Source organism: Mustelus asterias, chromosome 14 (assembly GCF_964213995.1).
Source record: "Mustelus asterias chromosome 14, sMusAst1.hap1.1, whole genome shotgun sequence".
Classification (NCBI taxonomy): domain Eukaryota; kingdom Metazoa; phylum Chordata; class Chondrichthyes; order Carcharhiniformes; family Triakidae; genus Mustelus; species Mustelus asterias.
In genome coordinates, this window is record NC_135814.1 from 69,859,622 (window position 1) to 69,887,434 (window position 27,813).

General features: G+C 40.5%; 1 protein-coding gene across 1 annotated transcript in view; it reads left to right on the top strand.

The window, feature by feature from the left end:
• Nucleotides 1–3,359: 3,359 nt before the first annotated feature.
• The window catches only part of LOC144503764 (NGFI-A-binding protein 1-like), a 38,088-nt gene continuing 13,634 nt past the window's right edge, over nucleotides 3,360–27,813 (top strand). Inside the window, exons 1-5 of the mRNA XM_078228606.1 lie at nucleotides 3,360–3,827; nucleotides 11,878–12,711; nucleotides 15,021–15,154; nucleotides 15,274–15,325; nucleotides 19,190–19,309. Coding sequence (XP_078084732.1) covers nucleotides 11,893–12,711; nucleotides 15,021–15,154; nucleotides 15,274–15,325; nucleotides 19,190–19,309 — 1,125 coding nt within the window. The 5' untranslated portion in view covers nucleotides 3,360–3,827; nucleotides 11,878–11,892. The remainder of the gene's footprint in view (nucleotides 3,828–11,877; nucleotides 12,712–15,020; nucleotides 15,155–15,273; nucleotides 15,326–19,189; nucleotides 19,310–27,813) is intronic.

The window sequence follows — 27,813 nt, forward strand, 5'->3', positions numbered from 1 at the left end:
TGCATTTAAAGGTACACCACTAGTCACATCCTGCCAATGTTAGTTAATACACGTTATTCCTATCATACTACCTAAGCAATTCCTACACGTATTGCTTCCAATTCTGTGCTTTGTTTTGATAATCCTTTGTATGGAAACGTATCAAACACTCTCTGGAGGTTCATAAAAATGTCTATAGCCATTCCCTTATTAGTTAACAGGTCATAAAATTGACTTAACCCTTTATAAATCTATGTTGACTCTGAGCAGTTTACATTCATCCACATTGTCCCTATAATATTAAGGCGAGATGGTGTTTTAGTGGATTGTGGGTTCAAATCTCACCATGACAGCTGGTGGAATTTAAATTCAATTATAGTGGTTAAAATCTGGAATTGAAAGGTAGTTCCAGTAATGGTGACTATAAAACTATTGTTGTTTGTCATGAATGCCCATTTGATTACCTAGTCTGGCCTACACATGACTCCAAACTCAAAACAATGTAGTTGAATCATGTGGCAAATAAGCCACTCAGTCTAATGGCAGTTAGGAATGGGAAACAGATGCTGACCTTGCCCTCATCAGATTTTTAAAAAAAACAACTTCCCTACAACAGCATGGTGGCACAATGGTTAGTACAGCTACCTCAAAGCGCTGGGGACCTGGGTTCAATTCTAGTCTTGGGTGACCGTGTTGGTTTACTCTGGGTGCTCCGGTTGCCTCCCACAATACAAAGATGTGCAGGTGAGGTGGTTTGGCCATGGTAGATGGGTGGAGTTGCAGGGATGGGGAGGGGGAGAGGACCTGGATGGATGCTCTGTTGGAGAGTCAGTTCAGACTTGATGGGCCAAGTGGCCTCTTCTGCATTGTAGGGACTCTGAACAGGCAATAGACTAATAGGCCTACAATTTCCTCCTTTATGTTTTTCTACCCTTAAATAATTACCCTTGTAATTTTCCAATCCGAATGTACAATTCCTGAATCAGGAGAGTTTGGGAAATCGTGATTAGTAAATTTACAATTTCCTTACCTACTTATTTAAATACCTTGTGGCAAAAGCCATCAGATCCTGGTGGTTTGTCTATCTTAAATCTCGGTATTTTCTCCATTTTCGATTCTGAAGCTTGCATTAAATCTAGTACATGATCAACATTGAGTCAGAGAAGGTCCAGTAATCGCTAAGCAGCGAATTACAACAGAAAACTAGCTTCGCAATGCATACGTTTTACACTGAGACGGACCACCATTTTAATCTGGTCAACAGTCAGGATATCAAAAATAAATGTAACTCTTAAAATCAGGACCATCTCTAACTCAAATCCACTGCATAGCAGTGTCATGAATAGATTTAAAACGGTGCTACTGTTTACTTTTACCAAAATATCAATAAATGCTACACTGGCACGAATTTATGGCTCTGTTTTCAACTGCAGAGAGCTGGCCAAGTTAGCTTCAACTTTCTATGTTTTTTATGAAAAAAAAACTTTAAGTATGTACAGTCATGTACTGAGAGGAGGTGGATTTCCCCAGTGCTATGGAACGGAATAAGGTTGGTAATTTTTGTTGTACTGTTTTCTGTGATGTATTTCTTCGCCTGTTATCTGATAATTGTGATGTGGAGATGCCGGCGTTGGACTGGGGTAAACACAGTAAGAAGTTTAACAACACCAGGTTAAAGTCCAACAGGTTTATTTGGTAGCAAAAGCCACACAAGCTTTCGAGGCTCTGAGCCCCTTCTTCAGGTGAGTGGGAATTCTGTTCACAAACAGAACTTATAAGACACAGACTCAATTTACATGAATAATGGTTGGAATGCGAATACTTACAACTAATCCAGTCTTTAAGAAACAAAACAATGGGAGTGGAGAGAGCATCAAGACAGGCTAAAAAGATGTGTATTGTCTCCAGACAAGACAGCCAGTGAAACTCTGCAGGTCCACGCAACTGTGGGAGTTACAAATAGTGTGACATAAATTCTGATTCTAGGATCGCATGATAAAGACTCAGGAGGAAAAAAGCAGAAATATTTATGTGAAATAGTGTGACATAAACCCAATATCCCGGTTGAGGCCGTCCTTGTGCGTGCGGAACCTGGCTATCAGTTTCTGCTCCGCGACTCTGCTGAAGAAGGGGCTCAGAGCCTCGAAAGCTTGTGTGGCTTTTGCTACCAAATAAACCAAATAGGGCGGCACGGTAGCACAGTGGTTAGCACTGCTGCTTCACAGCTCCAGGGTCCTGGGTTCGATTCCCGGCTCGGGTCACTGTCTGTGTGGAGTTTGCACATTCTCCTCGTGTTTGCGTGGGTTTCCTCCGGGTGCTCCGGTTTCCTCCCACAGTCCAAAGATGTGCGGGTTAGGTTGATTGGCCAGGTTAAAATTGCCCCTGAGATGCGTAGGTTAGAGGGATTCGCGGGTAAATATGTGGGGGTAGGGCCTGGGTGGGATTGTGGTCGGTGCAGACTCGATGGGCCGAATGGCCTCCTTCTGCACTCTAGGGTTTCTATGAAACCTGTTGGACTTTAACCTGGTGTTGTTAATCTGATAATTGGCCAACAAAAACGGAGGTAACACAACATAGAGCTAGATCTAGATCACTTGCGTGAGGCTGACGAGCTCGAGTCACGTTATGCTGGTTAATACCGAATCCAGAGTGACACAAACGCGCTCTCAACTGAGACAACATTCATCTGGCCATTGCCAATTTTCTCTCCTTTTTAAAAAAAATGCCACCCAAGTTCTGAGCAGAGTAAATTGGAGATGGATTTCTTTGCAGAACTTCCATATCTGTTAAACCCTGCAACTTGTTCCAAACTTCGGATTGTGGCATTGACAAGGCGAGGCGAACCGATTTCCGGATACATTGCTGAATTTTGAGGGTCCCAAGATCAGTATAGCTATAAGTGTCCTTCCTTGCCGGGGGGTGGGGGGGAGGAGGAAGAGGGATGGTGTTTACCAATACAAACGTGGCATCGACATCTGCTTGTAGAAAGGGACTGTGTAGACATAGTTAAATGAGCACAGCAACTGTACATTAGATGTCAGTCGAACACTAGGGGCCCTCCCCAGCACAAGCCTTTTGAGAGCAGACCTTCCCCTCAGTATGAGGTGTTAGCACATGTGCACTGTAAAGATCGACCTCCCCGGACCCTGAAACACTGCGAGCCGGAGGAGTGTGTGTGTGAATATGTGTATATACGTTACTTCACAGAATGGGAGACTTATAAATAGAAGTGATAAACAGTCCCTGTAGCTAATGCTCAGCTGGTAACAAGCTGACTTCACTACATTTTGTCGCTACACTAGTTATGTTTGGTATTCCTTCCACCAGCCTCCCACGGCCCGCGTCCTCCCACGCCAGGATCTGCGTCACGCTGGCCGTGTGGGAGTGAGTATGAGCAAGACCGGAATATCCCATACAGGCTGGAGGGGGAGGAGGCTGACAGAGACGCACACTCACATAGGGGGAAAGTTGAGAGCCAGAGAAAGAGAGCGAGGGGGGGAAGGGGGAAAAAAAATCGAAACCCCCCCCCTCCACCATCTGCTGAAGACCCGGGCGCGCAAGTTGAGACATCTGGGCGTCCGCACTGCTCTTCAAATGCAACAGTAGAGTCCGGGGACTGAGGAGTTGTCTCCACCGCCTCCTCCCTCACACCAACTCCTCTCCACACCCCCTCCTTTCCCCTGTCTGGAATATTGGCGCGGTCACAGGGAAGCAGCCCCTCTCTTGTCAATGCTGTCCTGACTGGGACATCGAAAGAGAGAGAGAAAGTTCTACACTTTGCTCCAGATAACACACACAACACAGACGGAAAGCAAGCTGAGGGAGGGCGGCAGCGCACTCTGCACCAGGTAGGTCCGGCCGTCATTCTGCAGGCAACTCGCTGCACATGGGGGGGGGTCTCTCTGGCTGTCATTTGTTGTACTTGATGATGTTTATCGTCCACCCTCATGAGTGATGTTTTCTTGTTTTTTTGCTGGAGGGAGGGGGAGAAGTTTAAAAAGATGTACTTTTTTTTTAAAATCCCGGCTTGTGCGGTCCTTTTTATGCCGGAAGGAGAGGGTGGATTTTGTGTGGGTGATTCCCAAAGAGCTCCAATACTATGGACTCAAGTAGGCGTGAAAGCTGCAGTAGTGCGAGGGGAGAGAGAGAAAAAAAGGAATTTGAAAGCAAAATCGACTACATTTTTAAATCAAACGTTTATTTTTTTACCAAATACAGTATGCGCGCGTTAGATTTAACATTTGTCATGTAGGTATGTGTTCAATTTACTTGTTTAAAAGTAGTTACATTACCGCAAACCCATATATTTCTCCCTCTTCGCTTAGATTTATTAAATAACTATTCCGAAAGCCACAGGAGTTACTTGGGATGGTGGGGGCGGAGGACTTCAATCCCACCTACACCTTTTAACATATTATTCCGTGGAACGAAGCTAGGTCAAAGATGTGAATAAGAAATTATTTAAATAAATCTACGTAGAATTGTCTCGGTTTGTTTGAGATTGATGAGAAAATATTTAGACATCAGAAGAACAAAGTGTGGGAGAGGCTGATGCCTGGAGCGGTGACTGAAGGCTGTGCCTCCTTTTTATTTCTGTCAGACAGGTCCAGAGAGGTGCACAGTGGCCACTGTCTGTGTGTGGGCAGCTGCTTCGTGTCATTGTGCAGAAAAAGCATAATTCGTTGGCCTCTTCAGTTGCCGTGTTAACTTATCATAGAATCTACAGTGCAGAAGGAGACAATTTGGCCCATCAAACCTGCACCGACAACTATCCCACCCAGGCCCCGTAATGCCACATATTTACACTGCTAATCCCCCTGACACTAAGGGACAATCATGGCCAATCAACCTAACCCACACATCTTTGAACTGTGGCAGGAAGCTGGAGCACCCGGGGGGAAACCCACGCAGACATGGGGAGAACGTGCAAACTCCACACACAGACCCGAGGCCAGAATTGAACCCGAGTCCCTGCTAACCACTGTGCCACCGTGCTGCCCTTGAAATTAGATGTTGGTTAACCTGTATCTAAATCTCCAGTGAATTTCCAAAACTCCTTAACTGTGTTGAAAATATTGTATATACCACGATGAGGCTGCTGTTCCAAATAGTGACAAGATAAATGACTGCTTATACAATTTGGTTCTGAATATGCCTGCCTTTTGCAATGAATGTAGTAAGAAATCTAACAACAAGCCCCTCGTGTGAACATGAGTCCTCGCTCACCTGAAGAAGGGGCTTGGGGCTCCAAAAGCTTGTGGCTTTTTCTACCAAATAAACCTGTTGGACTTTAACCTGGTGTTGTCAGACTTCTTACTGTGTTTACCCCAGTCCAACGCCGGCATCTCCACATCATTTTGCAATGAATGCCAGCAATATCTCTCTCGGGGAAAATAGGATTGGAGTGGATAGTTCTTGAAGAGGTGACATGGGTACAGAAGCAGTGGATCAAATGGCCACCTGTGACACAGTTTTGATGCACACCAAAAATTACCTTGCACCTGATGGCACAGCATGGAAGTGAGCTGTGCAGTCCAAAAGGATCTTGTTTTAATAGTTGGTGCTGAAATTGCTGATCTCAGCTGGGGTCTGGAGATAGTAGGAGCATTTTAATCAGCCTGTAGGGAGGGGAAATCAGCAGATTTGCATCCCTCTTCACTTTCCAGTTATCCCTGGTGAAATGTATACTAGTGAATTTTGGGTGAAGACAGACTTGAGACTGAGCTGCCATCTCTTCAGGAGAGGGAGACGATGCATAAAATAACTAAATGGCCAGGCTTAGTGATTTCACATTTATCCAAAGTCTGGTGCGAACGTAGCAATAAGCCATTGAAGCTGTCATTGTTCACTGGACATGTAGTAGTGGGCGCCAGTGTAATTTGAAGAACATGAGCTTAATGCAGAGATCTTCGGCATTGCTTTATTGACTTGTAAATCAAAGACAATGCTTTGCAAAAAGTGCAAAATATTCACAAATTTTAGCCTGTGTTTTTGCTGCTTTTAATCCTAGCTTATCCTATTTTCAGCCTGTAGACCAGCAAATTAACTCTTCTCAAGGTGCAACTTAATATTGAGCTTTGTACCTGCATTGCATAAACACCTCAAAATAGTGAGTGGAGAAATTAGACTCTATCTCTTGTTAGTTGCTTTTCTTAGAATAATTACAACAAAGTTGGTATAATCCTGCTTTTTGACACTAGATGTCACATGTTCACATATATAAATATTTGTTGTTTTTAACAACGTTTGCAGGTGACACCTAAAGCCAATAAGTTTTTTTTAAAGGTGTGTGAAATTTTCTAAAGTCATGTAATATCTAAGATTTTAAAAATCAAAACTCATCTTCATATACTTCCTGTTTACAAAACCTACTTGTCACTTTTTTCACACAGTTATGCTTGTGTAGATTCAACTTTTTCCATCAAATATGCCTTCTCTCCAATGGTTGTGCTATAGCACCTTAATCTTGTGTCTTCTAGTGCCTTGACCTCTGCTCAGGAGAAATTATTGTGCTGGAACTAACACTGCTCCCCAAATGCTTTGTATTGCCATTGCACAATTAGGGCTGCCCAAAATTTAAAAACATGGTTGTGATTTAATGTTTTGATTAAAGTGTTTAAAGTTTATTTATTAGTGTCACAAGTAGGATTAAATTAACAAATGTGAAAATCCCCCTAATCGCCACACTCCAGCGCCTGTTTGGATACAGAGAATTTAGCGTGGCCAATGCACCTAACCAGCACATAGAATCATGGAATAGAATCCTGCAGTGCAGAAGGAGGCCATTCGGCCCATCGAGTCTGCACCGACCACAATCCCACCCGGGCTCTATCCCAATAACCCCATGCATTTACCCTAGCTGGTCTCCCTGACACTAGGAGGCAATTTAGCATAGCCAATCCACCTAACCCGCACGTCTTTTGGACCGTAGTAGGAAACTGGAACAGCCGTAGCAAACCCACGCAGAAACAGGGAAGAACGTGCAAGTTCTACACTGTGACCCAAGCCAGGAATTGAACTTGGGCCCCTGGTGCTGTGAGGCAGCAGTTTAAATTATTGTGCTGCCCCCAGATCAAGTTCGTTCGCTTAATCTATTCATTTTTGTTTCAGTTGCATGTGGTTGATGCATCTACTGCATCTATCTGATTCAAGTTACTGATGCTATTATTATATGGAATTATATAGACAGTTCAAAAAGTGAATTATTCATTGTGAAAGATACTGGAACTCTGGTAGCATGTACAAGTAACTTGTCTTTCTCTCTTTGAAGGTAAACCTCCCATTCAAAAATACCTCACTTAGTGCTTCATTTCATAATGCTTCAGTTTAATTCCATTTTGTGTGCTTTCTGGTAAATATTGTTCCATATTAGCCATGATTACCTTTTTTAATTTGTTAGTCCTACTTTTTCCAAAGATGGTTCCATACCACATTAGTCTTTTTTTTAAAAAAGTGAAATTCTTATCCAACATACCAAGTGAAACTAGCATCTTTGACCACCCACAACATAGCAAGTGCAGTTGACTCTTAACTGCCCTCTGAAATGAGGTGGCTCACCATCACCTTCCCAAGGGCAGTTGGGGATGGTTTTTAAAAAAAAATCAAATAGCAAACTCTAATGCTCCCTGACTGACTCCTTTATTTTCATTTTCTTACCATCTAATCCTACACGTCTCCCCACTTGAGTTGAACAGCTGTGAAACATGCACCAAAGGATTCATCATTAGCTAAACCTAAATCATTTTACATTTGAAAACCAAGAAAGGTTGGGTGGTGTTTGAAGGCAAAACGTTTTGAAACATAGATATCTCTTTTGGAAGTCTCTATTTCCGAAACACTGCATTACTTAGGTACCTTCCACTATTACCAATTGTCAATCACAAGAAATTAACTTCAATTAATTGACAGCCTATAAATAACATAATATTACTTTCATATGAGGGACTGAGTATTTTTTCAACTTCTGGACCAGATTTTGTTGTCAAAATAATGGTGAGGCTAATGACATTTACCATTGCCTTTGCATAAATGGTACTGGAGCTTCAGGCAAAAGGAAAATGCACAAGTTAAATGCCAATATCCAAAACATGATGCGAACTGTGCTGCTTTGCTGATAACTTTGTGAAGATGTTGGGCTGAATTTCACGCAGGGGTCATGTCAAGGATGAGCCTTCCCATCCTCCCCTCCATTTGGCTGGAAACAATGCCTATGTCCTGGTGCCCTATTTACCCCCACTCCCCTGCAGTTCAGCCCAGTATTTCAGATTTGTTGTGAAGTTGCTGGATTTGCAGAGTAAATCAACACTGTACAAATCTAGTGCAGATATTTTAAAGTAGCAATTTGCAAGTGCTTGCTCTAATTGTTGTTAGCAGAGGACTTCCAGTGAACCTTTCTACCATTGAAAGTATCAAAGGCATGGAATTCCTTTTGCAAATTATTTTTAGGCAATTTAACTAATGTTCCTTTAATTCACTGCCTCCTATGTTTATTTCCCAATCCTTTTTACCAGTATGTTTGAGGAGATACCCTGTCAATTGTCCTTGGGTACCAAATGCCCTGTTTATCAACTCCTGGTTTCAGCATTTTGGTGGGAAAGATATTTTTAAGCTGAAGGGTGCAGGGGCACGTTTAACTAACAGTAGACACAGATCCCTGCTGCAGAAAAACCTATCTAAAGTATGTCTACACCCCTGGTTCCATTAACCCAACCTTTAAGCCCATGTTTCCTGATGTCCACGCATTGTCTCAATTCCGTGTACAACACCACAGGAGATTGATTAATAGTGTTTATATATTCTTCGTATGATTTTTTTGATATTTTACAAATGAACCCCTACTTGTCACTTTTTAATGAGAACAGGTAGAAAAATTTGCGGTTAAATCTGCTCAATTTGAGAAAAGGCATCTGATCTCCATTGCTTCAGCTCAAAATTAGCAAGAATAAGATAAATAGGCAGCGTTTATCAAAACCGGAGAAGGAACTCTTTAGATAAGTAAATTTGTAGCAACAGTAACTTGCCTATTTAGCGTTTTTTCATGTGACTGAGATATTTTTATGGATAATGAACTGAAGTTGGGAGGATTCATTGACCAAAAATGGTGAAAAGGTTTTCAAAGGTGGAGAGAGAAGTAGGAGAAGTTGATGTCTAGATGAAGCATTATGGATTTCAAGGGCATGGTAAGTTAAAGCTTTTTCACAAGTGGGAGAAAGGAGGGGACATCATTCAAAATAATATATAATGGAGGTTGCAGAGGTAGGAAAGAGTTAAGGTGATAGGAGGATGAAAATGTTTAAAGTAATATGCTGACGCAGTAGAGGATAGGAATGTGGCATTTGGTATTTATATTGGAGCTTAAAACTGGTAGAAATCAGATGTATTTTATTATTTAGCATGGAATTAGATTTACTGTATGATATAATTATACATGCAGGACAAACTGGAAGCAATGATCAGTTTGAATGGCTGGTCAGTAGTGCTGGGACAAATGCTCATGCTGCACATTATAAATTGGCCATGGGTATATTTGAGTTTGCAACATAATCAAGGATTTGAATAACTTTGTAAGTTGTTGAAATTTTGTTGTATTGGCTTGATAGCTAAAGTCTTTGGGGTGAAATTCCTCCTGTTGATCTTTTTAGCTGAATAAACTCAGTATCTGTATAAAGTAGGAAATTCCAATCGGTATGCATGCTGATTTGTGGTGGTGGTGTGTTAGTTCACTGGCGAGTGCGAGTTGCCATGGCAACATGCACTTTTTTACGTGTGGATAGTGAAGGTAGAGGTTCCAACGTTCTTTCCATCACTTGGCTAACCAAGAGCTCTCGTTTACTTACCACCTTTCCATTGGCATGTGTTAGTAGGATTTTCAGGTTGATGCTCAACTTGTTTGGCTGCATTGTAAATGCACCTTTCTTGATCATCAAGTGCTGGAGTAGGTCTTGAATTCAGAGAGCTTTTAACTCGAGGCAGAGTTCTTTTCCCCGTGTCCAACCAAACATCTATGTTACTTGATGTGTTCTGCTTTAATTATTGACAACAGGAACCTTACTACTTTGTGTCTTGCAATGCACTCTTATTGTTAACTGTTTAACGCAAAGCTTTAAAAGAGAAGTTTATATTTTGTCTTCTATCCTTTTCCAATCTACTGATTTATTTAAGGGTGGTACTCCTTAAATGGGCAGCTAACCACTGGCAGAGTGGTTAGCACCGCTGCCTCAGCGCCAAGGACTCCTGGTTCAATTCCAGCCTCGGGAGACTCTGTATAGAGTTTGCATGTTCTCGCCATGTCTGTGTGGGGTTTTCTCTGGGTGGTTTCCTCCCACACTCCAAAGATGTGCCAGTTAGTTGGATTGGCCATGCTCAATTGCCCCTTGGTGTCAGGGAGACTAGGAGGGTAAATACATGGGGTTATGGGGATAGGGGCCTGGCTGGGATTGTTGTTGGCGCAGGCTTGATGAGTGAATGGCCTCCTCCTGCACTTTAGGAATTCTATGAAATAATTGGAATTGTTTTTGATTTTAAGCCCAGCTCCAACTTGAGTAAGTTAACAAAATGTTTTAAGTTTATCACTTCACCTGCAACATTTTATTGGACACATTATTTATATAAACTCCTGTAGTCTGGCAAATTGAAGAGTGTGTTTCGAGTGCATATACCTGATGTGGATTTATAAAGACAGTTGAGGTGAACATGTCCACTGAATGAGACTGATAGGTTTTAGCTTTTGGTGAGATCAGTGTGCGGGATGGTAATGGGTTTGTAACCCTAGTAGTAGAAGGGGGAAAAAAACCAGACTTAGTTGTTTCTTTGCCTTGGAGAAGGAGCTTTCAATAAATAGGTGCAATGCAGATAATGTCTTTTTTGTCTATAGTTCTGTAAGTAATACTCCAATTCCCCACAGTTTGTAGATAAGCTAACATATATGTCTTGCTATCCATTTCCATTGCTGATTGGCATTTAAATATGAATAATAATCAGAACAGACTTGAGGCTGAATGGTCTACTCGTGTCCCTAAATAAAAAAAAATGTGCTTAGGGAGTTGACTATGTTTCTTGTGTGTCAAAAAAAAGTTTAATTGCTGATATCAACTAGGAAAGGAATACAATCATTGCATTTGACTGAGACCTCAATAACTTATCAGTGGGCCTCTTGGATTTAAAAGTTCAAATTTGGCGATGACTACTTGCCTCCAGTTGCTCCTTTTAATACTGCCTGCAGTATCACTGCTACAACTGGTTCAGACACTCGGGCAGATCCTGGAATTAGTAGCAGCACTTATTTTCTTTTGTTACCACACCTGCGTACAGACCATTTTGAAACACTGGGAGGAGTTTAGTTTGTGACGCATGCTATTGAAATGGTTCGAGTGCAGAAGCACTCTGATTTGTTGACTTTACTATGATAAATGCAATTCCCTCACGGTGATTCAATATCGCCGCCAATATTGTCGTCAACACAGTTTTGGTAAAAATAAGACAACAAACAATAAATATTTTTTTTCTTAGGGAGCACTCTGGAATCTTGCTTTTTGTATTTTCCGTTGGAACATTTTAGAAATACTTGTGTGGAATGTTTTAGATTGAAAATATCATTTACTGTTCAATTTAATGGGCATTACACTTGTATCTTTAAGAGCAATATTAAATTAAAAGCCATAAATATATTTAGTTAACACTTGGGTAATCTCATGGTTCAGTCATATCATATAGCATAATACTGTAAGTTATTGGGCTGTGATCTTTCGAGAATGTCTGTCTGTGTTCCAAACAAGCAGAGCCTGTATCTACCTACAGACAGAGGTGGAATATGGTATGAATGTATCTCAGAATTCATTGTTTAATGGCCAACGTCTGACATTTATTCTACAAACGGCTTTCAACTTTTTTTAAATACAGGTGTTGCATTTGGTCATGGCAGCTTCTTTACCAAGGACCCTTGGTGAACTGCAACTCTATCGCATTCTACAGCGAGCCAATCTCTTGTCTTATTATGATGCTTTCATTCAGCAAGGGGGAGACGATGTACAGCAGCTCTGTGAAGCAGGGGAGGAGGAATTCTTGGAAATCATGGCCCTGGTTGGCATGGCTAGCAAACCTCTGCATGTCAGGAGGTTGCAAAAAGCTTTGAGAGACTGGGTGACAAATCCCTCCGTTTTCAATCAACCCCTGAACTCTCTCCCAGTCAGCAGCATCCCACTGTTCAAAATATCTGAGAGCTCAGCTGCTTTTCCTGCGTCAAATGCTAACAGTAATGAAAGAAACAGTAACCTCCGGGATCCTCCTGTGAAGTTTCCAAAATGCTTAACTACCATGTGCAGTCAGGGACTGGGACCTAATAAATCTGGCATGGCAGGGAATTCACCACTGCAAATATGCAGTGAACTACGGTTCTGGCAAGGGCATTCCACTACTGAGAGTGAACAGAGTCTTTCCCCTGCTGATCCTGCATCTCCATCTTCACCAAAAGAAAATGGTGAAATTCTTGATGCTGCTGCAGTCGTTGCAATTACAGAATCTGTTGAGCGTTTGATTCAAGGCATTCCAAAAGCAGACAGAAATGAAGTGAGAGAATTTTTAAAAACCAATAAGAAGTTAGCAAAAATGATTAGTCACATCTTTGACATGACTGATGGTGACCCTCACAAAGAAGAAGAAATCCGAAAATATAGTGCAATATACGGTCGGTTTGATTCCAAAAGGAAGGATGGAAAACATCTTACACTTCATGAGGTACATAAATTTTGCTATCTCATGCTCCACTCTTTTATGTTGTTCTCTTTACAGCATTTTGTATTTGCAGTCCTTCAGTAAACCAGGTAGAGCCCACAATTTCTTTCATGTCGGTGTTTCGCCACAATCAGACTAGGCACGTACTTCTGTATTGAAAAGTGGGCAGAATTTCAGCTCCCGCCCTAGTTTAGAAATGACAGACCTTCATGCATATGTTCGTAGTGGGTGGGAGTGTTGTCTGCCTTGGGTAGTCAGATCTGTTACAAGAATGTGCAAAGCAAGTAGTTTAGTCATTAGTGTTCTAATCTTTCTTTCCAATAAAAGTTGTCTGAGTAATTAACAAAAAAAATAATCTGACCTTGATACAAAAGGTAAATTGCATAAAGTTCCCTGCTAACCTTGCCCTAAACAAAACTAATAATGGTCTAACGACAATTTGGGTGTGAGAAAGTCATAGTTTTGTCAAAACCGCATGAGTCCCACTAATTTGCCTGTTAGATTGGACATCAGCATATTGTAAACAAGAGTACTTTCAGGGATAGGACTGCATTGTTGCTGATGTTGGCTTCATATTTCTTAATGTTTTATATCAAGACCTGTAGATATAACAATAGTCAAGAATTGTTTACCACTTTTGCAGAATTATCTATATATAGTAGTAATGAATCTATAAGAAAACACAATGTTCAGTAATTTTGTTATCTAGACTAAACCTTAGTCTTTTTTTGAACACAGCTTCTTAAGCAAGTCATTTTTCATGATTTGCTCCAAATTTTGCTGGGGGGGTGGGGGAGGGGGCTGTGCGCATGGATACACTTTTACTCCACTCAGCACAAAAAGGTTTGTTCTGGAAATGTGAACTAACAGCATGAATAATGTAATGGAGATTTGAAACATTGAACAACAGGGCCAATAGTTTATCTCAACCTGTAGGAACAATGAAGAAAGAAATGGGGAAAACTTTAGTGAAGAAAGAGAGGAAATTACAGGTTGGATTAAAGAAAGGTATGCAAACTAAAAGTAGTGAATTATGTGTAGGAATGAGACTCCATGGCTTACTTTGTTCCTTTTACCAGGATGGAGAGGTTGATTGGTGTTCTTGGAACATAAATTTCTTCATTCTTTTAAACAAATGATACTTGCTCTGTTAAGTAGCAGCTTTAACTTTTGTGGTCAGTTTAATTGTAAATTAGCACGCAAATGCAAAAATTTCATGAAACTCCACTGGGAGGTTGAGGGCAAGCTGCTGTTTTTGCAAAGCTCATGCGGGCGTGATGCAAACTTGTGATTTGAAAATCACATGGTATCTTTTTCTCGCCACAAGTAGCTGAACAATTCACTCCTTTACTCAATGGCAAGCACTGTTAAACTGGCTGTCATTCAAGCACCTTCCCCACCCACGACAGCTACCATCTAGAAGGACGAGGGCAGCAGATACAGGAGAAAACTAAAATCCTGGAACTCCTTCTTTAACAGCACTGTGGGTTTACCTTCACCACATGAACTGCAGCAGTTCAAGAAGGCAGTTCATCAACATCTTAAGGGCAAATGGGGATGGGTGATAATGCTGGCCTTGTCAGTGTCCCTTGAATTAGTTTTTTAAAAAATAAAAATGTTGGCGCAAATCTGGATGATCCGCTTGTTATAAAATTATAACAGATTTTAAAAATTTTAACAAACAGCTATTGCATAATTTCATTTTATTTTATGTAAAATTTACCATTCGTTTACTTGAGCTTACATTTCATCTAGAATACACTTAAAATAACTCACATAGTCTTGATCTTTTCCCATTATTAAAAGCAACCTTTTAATTGAGGGCGTACTTATAATGTAAAACTATCCGCACATGTAGAGGTGCGTCTAGCATGTTTGCCCCAATTAAATACCTCAGTTCCAATCTTGGAAGTCTACTTTCCACTGCACCATGACTTGCACATGTATGTTTCCAGAAATAACTGCTGTTAACTGTTGCCACCTTTCTTGAAAATCTAACTGAAGTTGCATCATCTGAGTTAAAAACAGAAGATGCTGTCTGCCCCCCAGCCCTGCTAACATGGATTGTAATAGAGAACTTGCATTTACATGATGCTTAATGTTGCTCAGAAACATCTCAAAGTGCTTAACACACACAGTTGTTTAAAGTAGTCATTGTTGTTGCAGTAGCTCTTCACAGCCCAGCTGAGGCCAACTGACTCATTATGGACTGGAGATCTAATCTTTCTGCTCAGTATGGGTCCAATACTCACTCTTCAAACAGCTGATCCATTAAAGTAGCCCTGAACTCATAATTTGGCATTTGTTTACAGCTAACTGTTAATGAAGCAGCTGCTCAACTCTGTACAAAGGATAACGCATTGCTCACTCGGAGAGATGAACTATTTACATTAGCTCGACAGGTCTCCCGAGAAGTAACCTACAAATACACCTATAAAACCTCCAGGTGAGGGCTTTCATTTTTAAACTCTAGATATTTGTATTTGATTTCCCTTTTTCTTTACCTGACATTTAACATTTCACATTGTTAGATTTATAAAGCTGCTTGTGTGTATTTAACTGCAGGTCTAGATGTGCAGAACAAGATGAATCGTCGCCCAAACGAATAAAAACCGAGGTAATGTATGGTTTAGTATATTAGTGTGCGGTTTTCCCATCCCAAAATGATCCTTCTGTTAATTGAAGATATGAATGATGTTTGCAGATTCTGACCAAACCTTGATGGCGTACTTGAAAATAACTTGATGGCACACTAATATAATGTCAGGCAGTTTCAAACATTCATGTAATATGCACACCAGTTTCTGAGTGACACAGTGGAGCAAATGTGTGAAGCATAAAGCTTGCAAAGGAACGAAACATTTTGAAAAGGCAACAGATATGTTGCCAGTGTCAAAATGGGCCAAGCATGAGGTGGAATTTACTCTTGTGTATTTTGAATGAGTAGAAAATTCCAATCTTCAAAATCATGGTCCTTTTACCAGTGTAATTAACTGAGATTGGGTTTTTTTCAGAGTGTAAATGTGCCAGATGTGGACTCTGTTCACAATTCATTCTGTTGGGGCTCACGCAACGAATATGGGTGGGGTACAAATTGATAAAATCAAAAATCCCTATAGAGTTCAATAACTGGGGCAAAGGTTACACATGCAGTTAAAATGGCACAGTCTACAATGTATAAGAAATCTGTGCAGTTCCCATAGGCTGTGGTTAATTCAGAAAACAAATGCATGAGGGTATGTTAGTGTTTGAAAAGACATTTGTCTATCCAAGAGTTTACGCACATTAAGTGTTATTTTACAGAGATAGTGGCAGGTAGTAGAGTCAAGCTGGCTGAAGGATGTGCCACCAATAGTGGACAAAAGGATTAGCGAATGCACACTAGTAAGAATCTAAAGATTAGAGAGTTTGGGAGACTGAGGCTCAATCAGGCTGCAGAAATAAGGTGGAACAGGGCTTTTGAGTGATTTCTAGAAAACAATTTGAAGCTTAATGCATTCAATGATGGGGAATCAATGTATGGTCATGGAGGAATGGGTGCTGGATATATAACTACATCTCGTACCATAGTACGAGAGAGATGCCCAGTTGTTTGAATATTTTTTGTTTTTGTACAAAAAATGAATATAATAGCAGGAAAATTTTCATGTTAAACTATTCATATTTAATACTTCTGATGTACATTGAATATAAAATGTGAATAATATTTGACTTCAAAGCAATAAAATATAGGCGTGGAAGTGATCAGAAACCAATGGTGGTTAACTGTACAATAAATAGAATGGCAGCCTTCTGATTTCACAAGCTCTTGAGAAACTCAGGATTCAGTGGCCCAGTACTGGAATGTTAGGAAGTTTCCTTCATAACACAGGTCATGGGTTTGTGTATCTGGACTGACTCTTTGTTTTTAACTTATTTTGTTTCTGGCAGTTCATGGCTGGGTTGCTAAAAGGGATGCTTTCCAGAACCATACACACACTGGGCAGAATTCCATTTTGACTATGAATATCAGTGTCGTGCTAATAGTAAATCGTAGCAGCCAAGCTTTAAATTCCTGTTCTGTTTGTTGCACTGTGGTAATCCATGTCTGTGTTTACATATGTTAATACTGTTTAGAATTGGAACAGTTTGGAATATGCAGAACTGGCCCATTTTGCTTTGCTGTTCTTATGCAGTCTGTTTTGCCAGGCTGCAGCTGCAGAATATCAAATCATTCACCATTGCCACATTCCTATTGGTAATCTAGTCATTTGTTCATGCAAAAGTCTTCAATGCCTGTGACTGCAGTTTTCTTCATTGGCGTTCATGGTATTTATTCTGTTGGTTTGCAGAATGTGTAGCAATTGTCCACAACGTTAATTAAATACTAGGATCTCTGTTTCCTCAAGAAAGCTATGTCAACGTTGCTTTGGAGATTAATAAACTGGTTCAGAGATCTATAGTAGTATTCAGTAAGGATTCTTTAATCTGAGTGCTTGAAAAGATAATATATTGCATTTTCTGCTCGCACACCACACAAATCCCCATGCTGAAAAGGATCTCTAGAAATCATAAATTGCAGCTCAAAAGCCTACAAAAGGTCGGAGAGCTTCAAACATAATGAACACTAAGTGCCATTCCTTTGCTGCTGACCGTAAAATTGAGGCAAATATATTATCCTGCTGTTCTGCAGTGCAACTGAGAATTGCATTAAAAACTCGTCAGAATGCCATTTTAAAAGAACAGTTCCACAAATCGAGGTTTGATAAGGTACAAGAGCAATAAAGAGTGGAAAATATCAGCAGGTCTGACAGCATCAGTGGAGCGAGAAAAGAGCCAACATTTCAAGTTTGGATAACTCTTCGTCAGAGTTCATTAAATGATGTCAGACCTGCTGACAATGGCGGATTAACCATTGGGCTAGTAGGCTTAAGCCTAGAGGCCCCGGAAGGGAGGTGGGCCCGAGAGCAAAAAAAAAATTGGTTTAACCCTTTTAAGGGTGAATAAATTTTCATAACTATACCCCGTGGGTGAATTAATATAACAAATACCTATAAATAGAGGCACTCATGCACATTGAATCAGACATGCTTCGATCTGTTGATTTACATGCTGTTATCGACACATTTGTAAACCAAAAAACACGGAAGCTTTTTAAAGTACAAATGTAAAGAAAATGAAAAATAAATGAATAAAGGGTTGTAATTGATTCACATAACTTATTATACATGTAGTACATTATACATAGTACAACGATATAAGTTATCTAACGTCACTATTCTATTCAACGAAGGGTGGGGCAGGGGGCAAGGTCAGGGGGCCTTACTAAAGCTCAGCCTAGGGGTCCGGGTGGTAGTTATTCCGCCACTGTCTGCTGAGATTTCCCAGCATTTTCTGTTTTTGTTTGATTCCAGCATCCATAGTAATTTTATTTTTTATCTTTTGAGGTATAAATTCAACACTGTGCAATAATGTTACATAAAAACTAGATTTCTTTCCCTTGCACCATTGGAGGTCACATTCCTATCTCTTAATGTAGATCAATTCCAACTGTGAGCGTCTCCAATAGAGTTGCCTGGTATACCTCATGATCATTTCAAAGATGGTATCTGGAGAAGGCACAAAGCACTGGACACAATTCATTATCTACCAATATAATGATATGGCACGTTAGTTACCTACAAAAGTTATGAAAAAAGCACCTACCAAGGACGAGGGAAAGAGGCCTGTGTAAGCCCACTAAAATCAATCCTCCTACAGTTAATGTACAGTCTATCCTCCAATATATTAGGTGGGAATTTCCGGCCGTGCTCGCCCCAAAACCAGAAAATCCCACCTGAGGTCAACGGACATTTGCATAGTCCGCCCACTACAATTCCTGTGGTGGGCAAGACCGGAACACACATTCTCCCCTCAGATTCCTCACTGAGACACATGGAATCTAAACCAAGAAGTATGAATTATTATATTTAATTCAATATAACATTACGTTTAGAAAATGAAAGAAGGATCTGATTGAGATAAGAGACAGAGGAAAAAGTAAAAACAAATTTCTAATTTTTAAAATCTGGAGGAATTACTTAAAAAAAATTCTGAAGGAATGTGCCTCTACATTTGTAAAATTACATTTTCCACTCCAAAGAAATGTTTGGTAGTAAATTAAGACTCCTCGCAGTAGTTCACTTACCCTGAATGCTCCAACCTTAACTTTTCTTTTTCTGGCATGTTCAATGTTAAATATTGCTTCTTCATACCCTTTGCCAGGTAGCAAAGCTTGTGGAGAAACAGGGCAAATTGGACAGCAACTTCCTGATTTCCAGGTTTAACTAAGCATGTGCAGGTGCTGACAATTGCTGTCTGATTTACTCTCTAAAAAGGTGAGCACTGCGGCTCACTAATCCTTTCACAAAATTTAAGCTATTGCTGTTACCAATGACTGCAGTTGGTGCATGTGAAAACCCTTTATAATGATAAAGCACTTAACTGATGTTGCATTTTGCAGGATGGTTCTTTACATGTTCAAGAATCGCTACAGATTTTGCAACAGAGACAAGAGACATTAAAAGAGCAAATGGCCTTAGCTAGGATGAAAGGTGATGAGGCCATGATTCGTAATATTCAGGTACTAATGTGAAAAGTTTTAAAATCATATGATTTGTAAATATTTGGCAGAATCTTTGTATTAATTGAAGATGCTTTAAACAATAAAATGCCTCAGTGGCTAGATTAATCAGTGTTGAAGGCTCTAGACTGTGTTCCATATAAAACATCAGTGACTAAGAGCTTTCTCTTATATTCCTAAATGTCATGAACACCGTCATTTGGAGCATGAAAGTGATTACAAAGCCTTCAGGTTCGATTTTCTTGTGAAGCCCTGATACAATTTGACACTTCTGCACTACCTCTGCAGGGCAGTGGGTGAGGGTGACCTTAATGGTGTAGACCACAAGTTTTGGTTTCAGTTATTTGTCCTTTTTTATTTAAAAGTCTTCGCCACTTGTTTACCTCATCATGGTGACATGTCTTTCTGCAAACACTGTACATCCTACCAAGGGATTGAGCAATCAGCAAGTAGCACTGCTCCCAAGATATTGTGATGGCTGTGCCAGACATCATCCTGCTTTGAAAAGCCACAGGCAGTAATGTTTGAGAATCTATAAAAAATGAGCCCAAAATTAACATGTGCCATAAACCTCAAGTGCAGACAGTTGCAACATGATGTGAATGCAAACCATACAAAATGTATTTTTTTTAAGAATAGCTCCACTATCATTTACAATGAATTGCATTGTAAATCAGGTTGTTTTCCAATACTTCACATCATGTTCATGACAAAAAAGGTAGTTTCTCTTCACAAGTCCTGGGCTCTTATGAATTGGAACTTCTGACATTATGCATGACGTGAACAGGATATCATTTCACAAGGTTAACTGTCACTCCAGCCTGGTTTCCTTTTCAAACTATAGTTAAATTAAAACATTTATTTTCCTCCAGTAATGAATCATATGGTAAAAATAGAAAAATTCTTTCTTCGTTCACTCTTCTGCCACACTTTGGCCAAGATTAAATCTTTCACCCTCAAAATACCATGAATGCTGGCTGAATCATAGAAATAGGGCGGGACCCTACCAGCTTGCCACGCTGGTCAATGGCGAGCCAGAAAGATAGGGCGAGAAATTAAAAATTGGTTTCGCACCTGATTGCTCACCCTCCTCTTGATCTTTCTGGCCATTCTTTCAGCAAGGCTGATTTAAATTTTAATGATGTGTTTAACATGTCCGGGTTCACTGACCTTTGTCCTCTCGCCAGTCGAGGTCTTCACCAGCAAGAATCACAGATCGTCCCCACCAACGGGGACTGATGGCCATTGAAGCCCTGTTTTGGTTGGGAACCGGACAGTGTCTATGAGGCAGTGCTAGCTGGGCACCCTGGCATTGCCTACCAGGCAGTGCCCATGGGGTTGGGCTTGAGGGAGTGGAGGCCTTATGGGAGTAGGGCCATGTTGGGAAGGGGGAGCTCCATAGAGGGGTGGAAAGTGGGGGACAGTTAAGGGGATGGGATGGGGGGGGGGGGGGGGAGGGGAGGTGACAGATCTCCCAGTATACTGTTTACTGACCGCAATCCACATTACGGTCTCTGTACTGCACAGAGTGCCATAAATTACCATGACCCCTTCCCCTTTTCTCACCTGTTTTACACTTAGAATATTTTTGAGAAAATTGTACCCATATTCTTTAAGGCGAAACCAGCTATATGGTCTGGTATATTAACATTGTTCAAAAGTGGAAATATTGAGGTTTAAAGCTGGAGTCTAAACTACATATCAAAGTCCTTTGCAAAAGGAAAGTTAAACCAAGATACTGTGATATGGAGTAAGAATAATGAGTGGAAAAAAATGAAGAGAAGTTGGAGAACAATTAGTGACACTCACTAGTGACTGGAACATTTAGGCTGATGCTCTAAAATAATTTGAGCAGTAGCAGTCAAGCCATGTTAATGCCTAGATCTCTAGTAAACCCACATATATGTGATGGCTGATTTTTAAAAAAAAATGTCTCCCTCTGGATGGGAGTTTCATTTCTTCAGATGGCAGCAGTTGAATTTCAACAGTGAAGTCGAGTATTAATTAATCAGCTTCCTGCATAGGAGAAGAGAAAAAATACAAAAATGAAGTTGCTGCCCTTTTTTTTCACACTTGTGATCTTAACATTTCTAGAAATGTTCTGTGTTGTGAAAATTTATAATGGAAAAGTGGAAAATGCTGTCCATATGCCCTGCAGTTGCTTAGTGAGGTTATGTGGATGGTTGCTGCATATGGATGTGATAAAATGCAAAGGAAAAACTGTTTCCATGAGAAATGAATGCGTTTTTGAAAAGAGTTGAGTTCTGACTGACTTTTGCTTCATTGACTTGAAACAAAGTAACTAAATCTTGAGGTATATTCTTTTTGATGTGCCTATACCAAATTTGATGCCTAATCAAGCCTAATTTATGATCCTGATGACTGAGCAAGTTGTGCTGTCCATTTATTTTTCTAAGGTACTGTCCACTAGTATTGCCTGTATGTTTGTGATAACACAAGATGTGGCTTCACACCACTATTTTTGTAATGTATGTGGGTAGTGTCCTCTAACTGAGCATAATGCTGAATTTTGTTAAATGCAGTGAATAAAACGTATCAAGTCAAAATGAATTCTTGATCAGACTTAACTGGTTTCTTCCAGCACAAAGGAATAAAAGTGTAGGTCTGTTGCACATGTACATACAGAAGTGAAGTATTTATATTGAGAAAGTGAGAGATTGAGGCAGCTAAGACAATTCATGCAATAGTGCTTCCAAATTTAGTATCAATATATGCCTGTCTGCAAAATGGGGATGTGCGTTAGACAAGGGGTGTTTCCACATTGGGCTCAAGTTGACAAGCTTGTACAGACACACTAATGATATGACACTTCTGACCACCAGAACGAGGTGTATCCAATCACTCAAGCATTTATGCATTGAAGCTTCATGGTTCCAGTAAAAGACAGAGCATTAAGTGGCACACTGACCCCCATAAGCTTACTAATTCAAGGGGTCACACATTTATTGAGAAGTAGATTTAATTTATGCAAGTTTCAGTCCACGTTCCATTCCAGGATACTAGCTTCTGCTTACAACCTCTCACTGGTGCTTGTTTAGTTCCAATTTATTATAAAGCAGTGACTGTCAGCTCCTGTGTTTCCAGCGCTGAGTCTGGCTCTGCTCACATCTGCTTCAAGTCATTTCTGGGTTAAATGAACTGGGTGAAGAAGTATAAATGTGGGAAGTTGACCCACTCTGTGCTGCATGATTCTGTGACTCTGCCACAATGTTTAAAGTACCTGCGTTGAAGCCCCTTCAGTGTTATTCCAGCCATATTATTAATAGGCAGACAAACCTAGTCGAAGAGATTTGGTGCTACATGGTCTGATCTAAAAAAACGAATATGCTGAAACAGAGGCATAAACCTGAATTATGCAGACAGTGAATTTGCAGCAAATTCCAAAAGAATATGCTGTGAAATCCTGAAAAATGATCCCCAGGTAAATTTCTGGAATCCCATGTAATTTTTTTCTTAATGGTAACTGAAAGAAATCCTTATTGGTGACCCAGCTGATGATCTTTTGTGACCATTCCCTGGGACAAACATTGCTATTTCTTGGCTACATCAAGTATGACATTCCATGCATGAGTATCGCTAAAAAGCCAGGTTCCTCTTCCAAATATGGATAAGATTGGCAAGCCTTGCCCTCCAGGGAAGCTTTAACTGCTTCCACATTTTTGCATTCTGTAGCTTTTACATTTGTTGGATAAACCTAATAATTTAAGATTGATTTAACTGCTAAGACTTGATTAGGAAACATATATTTTTAAAGTCGTCTATGTAAAATGAATCCTAAAAAAACTGTTCATCCCTTATTGTATTCCGATGTAGTTATGACCTACTCCGCATTCATAATTAATTTTTTAAGGCCATTTAATGAAATACATTGAGCTGGAATTTGTCATGGAAAGTTTAGGGACTTTCAAAATGGCAGGTGGAACTTGAATCTTGAAGTCCCAACCCCATTCTGACATTCTATTTTCATTGAGGTGTGGGGGAGGAAAGTGTGTTGCTGGGAATAGGGAGCGGGTGTAGGATGTGACACCAACATATAGGAATCCCAAACTCAGCAAAGCAATTTGAACTTAGTGCCAAGTTCAACAGGCCATATTTCACTGGCGTGAGGGCCTTCTTTTGCAGTGTGGGAGTGATGAATCTTTAAAGAAGGCATAATGCTCTTGAAGGGTAGATACAGATTTTAAACAGTCAAGTTATTTTAATGCCAGTCTTCTTAAACATTGAAAGCTAATTTCCTGCCTGTGTCTGAGGGGTTTCAATAGCTGTTTGATATAATCCTTAATGCTATAATGGCAGCATTTATGAGTTGCCCCTTTCCACAACCTGTCATCACAGAGGGAATTTGTATGTTCACAGTTTGAAAGCTGAAAGAGATTGGAAAAGGATTAGCTGTCTTTGATGTGAGGTTATGAATACAAGTATGAGCATGGGATTGAGTACTTGAGGGAATTCAAATGTTTTAAATGGTCCTTCATGAATGGCACTTTAAAAATATGATGAACTCTGTAATAGATATTTAGAACATTATTTCATCTCAGCAAGACTCCTGAGGTGTGCCTTGGATGGATACTGGTGATTTGACATGGGTTGACTCTAGATTGGTATCGGAGCAATGAATAGGCCATGGGGGTTGGACTGGGGCCATGAGTTGGCACTGTTGGCATAGGAGTTGTTAGGGGCTATGAGGATGGATGGGACATGGGTTGACATGAAGGTTATGAGGAGCCTTTGAAGTTGGGGGCAAGGGTTGGCATGGGTAGGAGGGACAAAGGCCTACTGGTTAAGAAAGCTGTCCATGGAACTGAGGTGGGCTATGTAAATAGTCTGCCTAGGCACTGCGGGGCCCCTGTGGCTGTCGCCAATCTTCAGTCCACTGGCAGTGGACCCAACTCCATTCTGTACCTGCCATTTGGGGTATTGTTAACCGAGGGCAGGTATGGTGAGGTGGAAATTTCCCAACTTGGGAGAGAAAATCCTGATATTTTTCCCTGACTGAAATGATCAATATTTGCTACATTAATAGGGATGCATGAGCAATTGGGTTCCTTGCCCCATCTATCTTTTTCACACTCGAGGTACATCTGGCTTCTGTCTGTATTTTTCCCTAGTAACATATTCAAGCTTGATAGCTTGCTGTATCTAATTACAGTACAAGCTTGCATCATATTTGGCCCTTGCTACAGTATTTAGAATGGTCACTGGATAATAGGTTAACGCAAATGTGAACTGTAGATTTTCCGTGAAATATAGTTTCTGGACTGGCAGAGGATGCGATGTTTTGTCCATCCCCAGTCAAATTCCTTGATTTATCTGTGGAACCTATCAAATTGTTTTGAAAGTTAAATGTAGTTGCAGAAGATGTTTCTGTACCAAACGCTCTGCTGTTCACATTCTGGCACTTATATTTGAAGACACCTGACCACTCCACTTAGTTTACTATCAGAGGAATTGGCTCATGTTGCATTTAATAAGAAAAGCATGAAAATCTGCTGGGCTGATATTTAAAATGTCATACTCTTCTAATGATTCACATGAGTCATATCTTTAGGTTGCTGAGGGTGATGACATGCCTAATATTTGATGCATTGCAAACTGCTACTTCCATTGTCATGCAAAAATGTTGCAACTTTTAAAAAAAAGTTACATATCTCTGTGGAACAGTTTCAACTTTCTGATGGGCTTTCTGATTACTTTTTTGCGCTAACTGCCTTGCCCATCAGCCTATTGCAATTCGACTGCCTAAGAAAAGATCTACACTTCCATGCCCTTTCTTTCACTATGCAACTGTTTCTGTAAATGTTCCTTTAAGTGGGGCTATATCACCAGCCCATGTTTTATGAAACTTTCATGTCCTGTTGTCAAAGAAGAGAGTAATTTCCCAAAGTATACAGGGATCACACAGCCCTTAGTAACAATCAAGATAACAGGTTGTGATGGACAGGGATTTGAAGAAGTAATAAAGATGAGGTGAGATTTTATGGCCCCACTCATCGATGGATCATCCAGTCCCATAGAAGTCAATGGACCTTTGGTTGGCTCTCTGCACCTGCTCATGGAAATTGAAATGAAATGGGAAAGGGGTGTTTATGATGGGTTCATAATTCAGCAAAGAACCAAGCTGAATGCGGAGAGGACAAGAGAGAACTAAAAATGGAAATTAAGGGGCAAAGTGAGTATATGAGAATCGATTTGTCGGTAACTCTAAAAGCAAATCCAAAAGTATTTTGTAAATGCTCAAATTTACATACGCACATAACTAGGAGCAGGAATAGGCCGTCTGGCCCCATCGACCCTGCTCCACCATTCAGTAAGATCTTGGCTGATCTTTTTGTGGACTCAGCTCCACTTACCCACCCATTCACCATAACCCTTAATTCCTTTACTGTTCAAAAATCTATCTACCTTTGCTTTAAAAACATTCAAAAAGGTAGCTTCAACTGCTTCACTGGGCAGGGAATTCCACAGATTCACAACAGTTGTAAATCTGCTCCCCCTTATTTTGAGGCTATGCCCCCTAGTTCTAGTTTCACCTTCCAGTGGAAACAACCTCCATGCTTCTGTCTTATCTATTCCTTTCATAATTTTATGTTTCTACAAGATCCCACCCCCCTCTTCTAAATTCCAATGCATGTAGTCCATTCTACTCAGTGCCTCCTTATAAGCCAACCCTCTTAACTCTGGAATTAACCTAGTGAATCTCCTGCACCCCCTCCAGTGCCAGTATATCCTTTCTCAAGTAAGGAGACCAAAACTGTACACAGTACTCCAGATGTGGCCTCACAAGCACCTTACACAACTGCATCATAACCTCTCTGTTTTTAAACTCCATCCCTCTAGCACTGAAGGACAAAATTCCATTTGCCGCCTTAATTACCTGCTGCACCTGCAAACAACTTTTTGCAATTCATGCACAAGGACCCCCAGGTTCCTCTGCACAGCAGCATGCTGCAATTTTTTACTATTTAAATAATAGTTCATTTTGCTGTTGTTCCTACCGAAATGGATGACCTCACATTTACCAACATTGTACTCCATCTGCCAGACCCTTACCCATTCAAACTATCCGTCTGCAGACTTTGTGTCCTCTGCACACTTTGCTCTACCACTCATCTTAGTGTCATCTGCGAACTTGGACACAATACACGGTCCCCAACTCCAAATCATCTATGTAAATTGTAAACAATTTTGGTCCCAACACTGATCCCTGAGGCACATCACTAGTCACTGATCGCCAATCAGATAAACACCATTTACCCCCATTCTTTACTTTCTGTTAGTTAACTGATCCTCTATCCATGCTAATACATTACCCGTAACACCGTGCACCTTTCTTTATCTTATGCTGCAGTCTTTGGTGCGGCACCATGTCAAATGCCTTCTGGAAATCCAGATATCACCATTATCCACTGTGCTCGTAATGTCCTCAAAGAATTCCAATAAATTAGATAAACATGACCTGCCTTTCATGAACCCATGCTGCATCTTCTCAGTGGGACAATTACTATCCAACTGTCTCGCTATTTCTTCCTTGATGATGGATTCAAGCATTTTCCTCACTACAGAAGTTAAGCTGACTGGCCTATAGTTACCCGCCTTTTGTCTATCTCCTTTTTTAAACAGTGGTGTCACATTTGCTGCTTTCCAATCTGCCGGAAATGCCCCAGAGTCCAGCAAAGTTTGGTAAATTACCACTAGTGCATTTGCTATTTCCCCTGCCATCTCTTTTAGTACCCAGAGCCAGGAGACTTGCCTACCTTTAGCTCCGTTGGCTTGCCTAACACTGCTTCTTTCTAGGTCCTCACCTGCCGTAGCCGCCTTGTCACCAATTTTTGGCATGTTATTTGTGTCTTCCACTGTGAAGACTGACAGAAAATACCTGCTCAATGCCTCGACCATTTCTTCATTTTCATCCTCTAAAGGACCAATGTTTACCTTAGCCACTCCTTAATTGCCACTTGGAAAAATATGGACTAATAAATGAAAGCCAACACGCATGCATGCACACACAGTTTACCAAACACTATTTACTTTAATGAGTTCTTGGAAGTAATGGGCAGGGTTGATTTAAGGTATTGTGGTTGATGTCTGTGGACTATCAAAAGGCATTTGCTGAAGTATGAATTAATAGACAATGACATTAAAGCGAGCATAGTTGTGTGGATATGTAACTAGCCAAGAAATAGAAAATGGAAAGTACTCGGGAAGGTTTTTCAGACTGGAGATGAGAAATGTGCAGTGGTGTTCCTCAGGAATTGTTGAAACCACTGCTTTTTTTTTGATGTAAATGATTGGAACTTGGGCATAATTCTAGTGTTTGCAGGCAACATGAAACTCTGAGGTGGACAGTTGAAGTCATACCTAGTGCAATTGAAGATAGTAGTTGTTGGACAATCAAGTCAATCCCAGGATACTGCTGCAGGGCAGGAATTCCTCAGGGCAGTGACCTGGGCCCAACTAACTTCAGAGCTGCATCATCGATGACC